The 9,206-nt window shown below is 39.3% G+C and overlaps 1 protein-coding gene across 2 annotated transcripts in view; it reads left to right on the top strand.

Annotated features, from left to right (window-relative positions):
• Positions 1-737: 737 nt before the first annotated feature.
• SIRPB2 (signal-regulatory protein beta 2) overlaps positions 738-9,206 on the top strand; it is a 17,082-nt gene continuing 8,613 nt past the window's right edge. For both annotated transcript variants that reach the window (XM_011974308.1, XM_011974302.1), the window contains exon 1: positions 738-1,050. In XM_011974308.1, the coding sequence (XP_011829698.1) occupies positions 891-1,050 (160 nt within the window). In that variant the 5' untranslated portion in view covers positions 738-890. The remainder of the gene's footprint in view (positions 1,051-9,206) is intronic.

Here is a 9,206-nt window from a genome sequence, read left to right as displayed (position 1 = left end):
CCCATGATTATACTTTTAGGAATTAGTCCTGTACCCTCCCTGCAGTGCTAAAAGGAGGCCCCCATGGGACTTGCTTTATAATAAATCCTTCTTCTTAAGCAATGTCACCTCCTCTATTTTCTGCATATCATGAATAATAATGGTTAATATGACCGGGCACGGCAGCTCAAGCCTGTAATCCCAGCACTTTGGGAGGCCAAGGCAGGCGGATCATGAGGTCAGGAGATCGAGACCATCCTGGCTAACACGGTGAAACCCCATCTCTACTAAAAAAACAAAAAAAATTAGCCGGGTGTGGTGGCGGGTGCCTGTAGTCCCAGCTACTCGGGAGGCTGAGGCAGGAGAATGATGTGAACCCGGAAGGCAGAGCTTGCAGTGAGCAGAGATTGCCACAGCACTCCAGCCTGGGCGACAGAGTGAGACTCTGTTTCAAAAAAATAAATACATAAATAAAAATGGTTAATATGTTTAGCATTTACATAGCCCTCGCACACATTCTTTCTCATAGTCTTACCAAAACTTTTCTGAAGCGGGGATTGCTGCTGTTCCTATGCTGCAAATGAAGAAACAAAGGCTCAGAAATGGCAAGTGACTTTGAAATCTTGCCCAGCCAGGAAGAGGAAGATCCAATGTTTGCTCCAAAGTCCAGCTGATTCCAGAGTGCATCCTATGACCTCACTGCCCACCTCCCTCCCGGGCACCTAGGATGGAGCCTATGGCAAGGGGTCATCAAGGTTTTAGCACAGTGATTACAGGAACCACAGCCCAAACAAAAAAGCAGGAAACCCTTTGACCGGGCTCCTTCCTATTGCACCAACAGCCTTGTGTTGCTGCAATGAAAACACTTCCCTAAACAGCTGTGGCCAAGAGACACAGAAACTGCCTTGTCCATGGGCCCCACCTCAGACTCCAACACTCACCAAAGAGCAGAGGAGCCCCAAGTATCGGGGACCACAGAAGATGCCATGTGCTCCATGATGCTTGCCCCCGCCTGCCTGGCCTGCTTGTCTCCCTGCTTCTTGCTGCTGGTACTGGTCCTTGTCCCCTCAGGTAAGTGGAATCTAGGACAGAACAGGGTCCACTCCCGGCTGATCAGTCCCTAGAGGGGCGCTAAGTGCTCTGGCATGCCTGGAGAAACTTGACCCCAATGAAGATAGAGTAAAGAGGGGGACACTGAAAATTTGCCTGTCTCCGGCAGAGGGCAGACCCAGCGTCCCAAGAAGCAGCGTAGTGAAGTGATAAGCTCCCAGGCTCTGCGCTCACACCTACTGGCTTCCAGCTTGGATGCTCCTATGCCCACGTCAGATGCTGCAGCTCTTTTAGCCCCAGGAGACTTTTCTACAAAACAGGGACACTCAAGGGCCCTTCCTCTAGGGCTACTGTATTAAATAGAAAAGTGGTGAGGTTCAGCCCTGGGCCAGCTGCATCGTTTATGAGACCCATTGCAAAATGAAAACTGTGGTCTTCTGTTCAAAAAGTATTGAGCAACACAGCAGAGCATTAAACTAAGCATGGGATCCTTCTAAGCACAGGGCCCTGTGCAACTGTATAAATGGCACAGCCAGGAACCAGTCCTGGCTCAGCTTAAGACGCAGTGGGCTCAAACCTCACCACTAACCAGTTTAAATAACTTCTTTCTGAGCCTCAATTTTTCCAATTGTACAATGGAGCTAAAATAGGACTCACCTTGTGACTTTCTTAGGAGAATTTAACAAGATTATGCCCATAAGAGCCTGGCATAACAAAGATTTGATAACTGTTGGCGATTATTATTATCATTCCCATGTCTCCTTTAACTCAGGGGCAGGCCAGGTTAGCTCCTGAGTCTTGAGACCCCTGAATATATAGCTCAGTCTCCGAGTCCAGAACCGTCTGATCTACCAGGCAGGAATACTTGGCTCTCAGTGGGCTCATTCCATCACCTGCCCATCTGGGCCCCTGCTCCAGGCTCTACTGAGATCTAGATTGTGTCTATCACATATTTGGTCCTCCAGGGTGGCCATCCCCAGGAGAGATCCTGGCAGAACCCAGGTGAGGGGTCAGACCTGGGTGCTCCCTTACTCATTGGCCATATGACTCGAGACACCACTTCACTTCTCTGAGGTGATTTCCTCAATTGTAAGATATGAATCGTAATTCCTAGTTCTCATTCCACAAGTACTTTTGAGTGTCTGCTGTTTTAGGCACTAGACTAGGAAATCAGAAATCTAAACTACCCCAGAATAAAAAATATTCCCAATGATTGCTGGAATAGAATAGATGGAAAATAAGAGAAGTTGCTTAAACCAGTTAGATGGAAGGTTTGAGTCCAGCTGCATCTCAAGCTGAGTCAGGGCTGGTTCATGGGTGTGCCCTCTATATAGAGGCACAGACCCCCCTGCTTAGAAAGGCCCCATGCTTGGTTTAATGCTCTGCTGTGTTGCTCAACAGTTTTTGAACAAGGGACCTGCATTCCCGTTTTGCACTTGGCCTCACAAATTACAGAGCTGGCCCAGGGTTGAGCCTCACCACTTTTCTATTTAATACTCACAGCAGCCCTAGAGAAAGGTCCTATGAGTGCCCCTATTTTGTAGTAGAGGAGACTGGGGCTAACAAATTTTCTATAAGGCTTTTGAAGGGAGCCCCTGTACAGGAACCATGAAATGCAGAGGATGCAGATGGAAAATAGATAAGAAGGAAGCCCAGGGTTGGTCCAGCTCCACCAACAAGGCAGAGGCAAACCTCCTAGGACACCTCCTAAAGCCCAAGTGACAACACAGAAGGAGACTCAGAAGGGGAGAGGGAGGGAAGGGGTGTGGGCACCAGGACTGAGTGCAGGCTCCAGTTTCTTCCCTGGTGTTCACTTCCCCAGACTCACTCCCAGCTGAGATAAGACTTCCTGAATCCTTCCTTCTTCCTCTCCTCCATTGCTTCTTTCTCCTCACACACACAGGCTTCATCTTTACAAATAATTTATTTTTAACAGCTCTATTGAATGTAATTGACTACATTAAACCATACATATATAAAGTAGACAATTTTGTAAGTTTTGTTTGTGAGTGTTGGGTATATTTCACACTTGTGAAATCATCACCAAAATCAGCATCATGAATGTATCCAGAACCCAAAACTTTCCTTGTGATTCGTCCTTGCCACTCCTCCTAGTCTCCAAAGCAAACATGGATCTGTGTTCTGTCACTATAGTTTGCATTTTTTAGAATGTTATATAACAAGGATCACACAGTTGTACTCTTTTTTGGTTGGCTTCTTTTACTCAATATAATTATTTTGAGATTCATTCATGTTGTCGCATATGTCAATAGTTCATTTCTTCTCATGTCTATCCATTGTATGGATAAACCCTTTCCCATTCACCTGTAGACAGACATTTGGGTTGTTTGCAGTTTAGGGCTATTATAAATAAAGCATCTATGAATATTCATGTACAAGTCTTTGTGTGGATATATGCTTTCATTTCTCTTAGGGAAATATCTGAGAATAAAATGACTGGATCATATGGTTGCCGTATGTTTAAGTTTTTCAGATACTGCCAAACTGTTTTTCAAAGGAGTTGTACCATTTTACATTCTCATCAGCAGTGTAGGAGGATGGCAGTTCCTACATATCCTCACCAACACTTATTATGGTCAATCTTTTTAATTTTAGTCATTCTAATGGGTATATAGTAATATCTTACTGTGATTTTTTTTTTTTTTTTTTGAGACAGGGTCTCACTCTGTTGCCCAGGCTGGAGTGCAGTGGCTTGATCTCGGCTCACTGCAACCTCCATCTTCCTGGCTCAAGCGATCCTCCCACCTTAGCCTACCAAGTAACCGTGACTACAAGCACATGTCACTACGCCCAGCTAATTTTTATGGTTGGTTGGTTGGCTGGTTGGTTGGTTGGTTTTTTTTGTTTTGGTAGAGACAAAGTTTCACCATATTGCCCAGGCTGGTCTTGAACTCCTGGGATCCAGTGATCTACCTGCCTCAGCCTCCCAAAGTCCTGGGATTACCAACCTCTCACTGTGATTTTAACTCCCTGACTTGTAATGATGCTGAACATTTTTTACATTATGCATCCCTTTTTGGTGAAGTGTCTATTTGACTCCCATTTTTTAAGTGTGTTTCTTATTATTGAGTTTTTAGAGTTCTTTATATATTATGGATACAAATATTTTGCCAGATATATGCTTTGCAAAGATTTTTCTCCTACTCTGTGACTTGTCTTTTTATTCTTTTACAAGTGTTTTCTGAACAGCAGGAGTTCTTAATTTTTATGAAGTCTAATTCATCAATTTGTCTTTAATGGATCACGATTTTGGTGTTACATCTAAGAAATCTTTGCCTAGCCCAAAGTTACAAAGTTTTTTTCCATGTTTGCAGCTAGAATTTGTATAATTTAACATTTTATGTTTAGTTATATGATCTATTTTGAGTTAATTTTTATATAGTTTGAGGTATAAACCAAAGTTCATTTGTTTGCACATGTATTTCCAATGGTTCTTGCACCATTGTTGAAAAAACTCCCCATTCTCCATTGAATTGTCTTTGCACCTTTGTCAAATATCAGATGATTATAGTTAGGAGCCATGGCATGCACCTGTACTCCTAGCTACTCAGGAGGATTGCTTGAGACTAGCAGTTTGAGGCTGCAGTGTGCTATGATGATCACACCCAGAATAGCCCTGCATTCCAGCCTGGACAACATGGTGAGACCTCATCTCTTTTTAAAAAATCAGTTGCCTCTATTTGCATGGACTATTTCTAGACTCTCTATTCAGTTCCACTGGTATGTTTATCTATCTTTCTGCAATACCACACTGTCTTGATCACTGTAACATTATCCAACTCTTGACAGCAGGTGGTGTTAGCTTTCTAATTTTATTCTCTTTCAAATTGTTTTGGCTATTCTATAAATTTTAGATTTAGTATATCAGTTCTAAAGTGAAGCCTGCTAGGATTTGAATAGGAATGGCATTGAGTTATATATCAACTTAAGAGAATTGACATCTAAGCAATATTGAATCTTCCAACATATGAACAGTGTGTACCTCTCTATTTATTTAGGCTTGATTTTTTTCTCTCTCTCTCTCTTAGTAATGTCTTGTAAGTTTTCAGTTTGCAGTTTCTTCACATTTTTGGCTAAATATTTTCTATTTTTTGTAATATTGATGACTGGAAATTTTTAAATTCCAATTTCAAATGGTTTATTGCTAGTATATAGTAATACATATCATTTTGTACATTGATCTTTTATCGTCAACCTTGCTAAACTCATTTATTAGGTCTAGTAGCCTTTTTAAGAAATTTTCATTGCAATTTTAATTATGTCATCTGCACATAAAGATAATCTTATTTTTTCTTTCAAATCTGGATGTCTTTTATTTCCTACTACCTTTTAGCATGGTTAGTACCTACCCTACAATAATGAATAGAAATGGTAAAAACAGGCTTCCTTGTCTAGTTCCTGATCAGCAGGGAAAACATTCATTTTTGCACCACTAAGCTTGATATAGTTGTTGTAGGGTTTTCACAGGTGCCCCTTATCAACTTGAAAAAGCTTCCTTATCTTCCTAGTTTGCTGAGAGTTATTATTAGGAATCCATGTTCAATTTTGAAAACTGCTTTTTCTGCATCTGTTGAGATGATTATATGAGTGCATGCATATGCGTGTGTGTGTGTGTGTTTAGTTATATGGTAAATTACATTGATTGATTTTTGAATGTTAAACCAACTTTATATTCCAGGGATAAGCTCAACTTGATCATAATGTATTAGACTTTCTAAATATTGCTGATTGCTGAATTCAGTTTACTAAAATGCTGTTTAAAATTTTTTATCTATGTTCGTGAGAGAGATTGGTTTTCTTTCCTCATAAGGAAAAGGGTTCAGTTTCAAGATAACACAGGGACTCATAGAACAGTTAGAAAAGTATACTCCTTTTCTCAATTTTTCTAGAAGTTTTGTATAAAATTTATATTATTTCTTTCTTAAAGATACGGAACATTTGGCCAGGCATGGTGACTCATGTCTGTAATCCCAGAACTTTGGGAGGCTGAGGCAGGCAGATCACTTGAGGCCAGGAGTTCAAGACCAGCCTGGCTAACATGGGGAAACCCTGCCTCTACCAAAAATATAAAAATTAGCCGAGCATGGTGGTGCATGCCTATAATCGCAGCTACTCAGGAGGCTGAGGCAGGAGAATCGCTTGAACCTGGGAGGCAGAGATTGGAGTGAGCCGAGATCATGCCCCGGTACTCCAGCCTGGGTGACAGAGTGAGGCTCTGTCTCAAAAAAAAAAAGAAAAAAGATATGGAAAATTCACGAACGAAACTTTCTAAGATTGGAGCTTTATTTCCGGGAAGATTTTTAACAACAGATTAAACATTTTAATAAATAATAGGGCTAACCAGATTATCTTTTTCTTCTTGAGAAAGCTTTGGCAGTGTATCTTTTTCAAGGAATTTGTTCATGTTACCTAATTTGTCAAATACACATAACTTGAAGTTTTCCATAATATTCCCTTATTATTATATTAATAAGAGTAAAATCTGTAGTAGTATCACCAATCTGATTCCTTATTTTAATAATTTAGATTCTTTCTGTGTGTGTCCCCTCTGTTCAATCTGACTAGCGATTTATCAACTTTAGTGATCTTCTCAAATATTTTCTTCTTCTCATTGATTTTTTTCTGTGTGTGTGTGTCTGCGTGTGTGTGTGTGTGTGTGTTCTGTACAGAGTTTCATTTAGAGCGTGATGATTTCCTTTCTTTCACTACTTTGGGTTTAGTTTATTGGCCTTTTTTGTAGTTTCTTAAGGTGGAAAGTGGGTAATTTATTTAAGTCTTTCTTCTTTCCAAATATAGGCATTTAATACTACAAATTTCCCCTTGCTTTAATGGGATCCCGCAAATTTTTATATTATTTTCATTTTCATTCAGTTCAAAATACTTTCTAATTTCTCTTTTTTTAATCGATACATAACATTTGTACATATTTATGGGGTTCATGTAATACTTTGTTACATGCATAAGATGTGTAATAAACGAGTCCAGGTATTTGGGATATCCATCACCTCATGTATTTTTCATTTATCTGTGTTAGGAACATTTTAAGTCCTCTCTTCCAGCTATTTTAAAATGTACAATACATTGTTGTTAACTATAGTTACCATACTCTGATATCAAATGGCAGGATATTATTCCTTCTATCTAACTGTATGTTTGTACCCATTAACAAATCTCTCTCATCCCCCTCTCCCTACACTCACTCTTCCCCACATCTGGTAAGTATCATTCTATCCTCTACCTTCATGAGATCAATTTTTTTAGCTCCCACGTATGAGTGAAAACATGTGATGTTTGTCTTTCTGTGCCTGGCTTATTTCACTTAACATAATGAACTCCACCTTCATTCATGCTGCAGCAAATGACAGAATTTCATTTGTTTTTATAGCCAAATAGTATTCCATACTGGCCATCCAGTAGTGGTATTGCTGGGTGATATGGCAGTTCTGCTTTCAGATTTTTGAGAAATCTCCATACTGTTTTTCATAGTGGCTGTCCTAATTTACATTCCCACCAACCATGTATAAAGTTCCCTTTCCTTTGCAACCTTACCAGCATATATTTGTGGTGGTTTGTTTATTTTATTTTGTTTTTTTTTTTTTATTGTTGCCTTTTTAATAGTCATTCCAACTGGGGTAAGATGATATCTCATTGTGGTTTTGATTTGCATTTCCCTGATGATTAGTGATGTTGAGCATTTTTTTCATGTGCCTGTTGGCCATTTGTATGTCTTTTTTTGAGAAATGTTGATTCATTTCCTTTGCCAACTTTTTAATGAGATTTTTTTAACTGTTGAGTTATTTGAGTTTCCTGTATATTTTGGATATTAGATTAGCCCCCTGTCAGGTGAGTACTTTGCAAATATTTTCTCTCATTCAAGAGTTTGTTTCTTCACTCTGTTGATAGTTTCTTTTATTATGAAGAAGCTTTTTAGTTTAATATAGTCCCATTTTTCTATTTTTGTCTTAGTTGCCTGACCCTTTTGAGGTCTTAGTCATAAAATCTTTACCTATACCAGTGTCCTGGAGTGCCTTCCCTGTTTTCTTCTAGTAGTTTTTATAGTTTTAAGTCCTACAGGTAGATCTTTAATTCATCTTTAGTTGATTTTAGTATATGGTGAGAAATAGCAGTCTACTTTTATTCTTCTGCATATGGATATCCAATTTTTCCAGCACCATTTATTGAATGTATATTCTTGATACCTTTGCCAAAAATCAATTGGCTGTAAATACATGGATTTATTTCTGTGTTTTCTATTCTATGCCATTGGTCTATTAAACCATTTGTCTATGTATTCTATGCCATTTATCTATTATACCAATACCACATCCCAATGAAGAAGAAATGAACAAAATCCCAGAAAAAGAACACAAAATATTAATACTGAAGAAGCTCAGTAAGATACAAAATAATTCTGAAAAACAAAACAAAGAAATCAGAAAACACTCCAAGACATTGCTCTAGGCAAATGTTTTGTGGCTAAGACTTCAGAAAGACAGGCAACAAAGACAAAAAAAGACAAATAGGACTATATTAAACTAAAAAGCTTCTTCACTGAAGAAAAATAATCAACAGAGTGAAGAGACAACCTCCTGAATGAGAGATAATATTCACAAAGTACTCATTTGACAAGGGACTAATATCTGGAATATATAAGGAACTCAAACAACAGTTTAAAAAGCAAACAAACAAATAAAGAATCTAATTAAAAATGAGCAAAGGAAAGGAATGAATAAACATTTCCCAAAGAAGACATACAAATGGCCAAGAGATATATGATAAAAAGCTCAACATCATTCATCAGGGAAATGCAAATCAAAACCATAATGAGACACACAAACAAACAAACAAACAAACAAACAAAAACAGGCCAGGTGCTGTGGCTCATGCCTGTAATCCCAGCACTATGGGAGGCTGAGGCGGGCGGATCACCTAAGGTCAGAGGTTCGAGACCAGCCTGGCCAATATGATGAAGCCTTGTCCCTACTGAAAATACAAAAATTAGCCGAGTGTAGTGCCATGTTCCTGTAATCCCAGCTACTCAGGAGGCTGAGGCAGGAGAGTCACTTGACCCCAGGAGGTGGAGGTTGCAGTGAGCCAAGATGGTGCCACTGCACTCCAGCCTGGGTGACACAGTAAGACTTCCTCTCAAAAAAAAA

The sequence above is a fragment of the Mandrillus leucophaeus genome, unplaced genomic scaffold, assembly GCF_000951045.1.
Source record: "Mandrillus leucophaeus isolate KB7577 unplaced genomic scaffold, Mleu.le_1.0 Scaffold101, whole genome shotgun sequence".
In the NCBI taxonomy this organism is placed as follows: domain Eukaryota; kingdom Metazoa; phylum Chordata; class Mammalia; order Primates; family Cercopithecidae; genus Mandrillus; species Mandrillus leucophaeus.
Note: the sequence above shows the minus strand (reverse complement) of the source record. Positions and strands in the feature narration are given on the sequence as shown.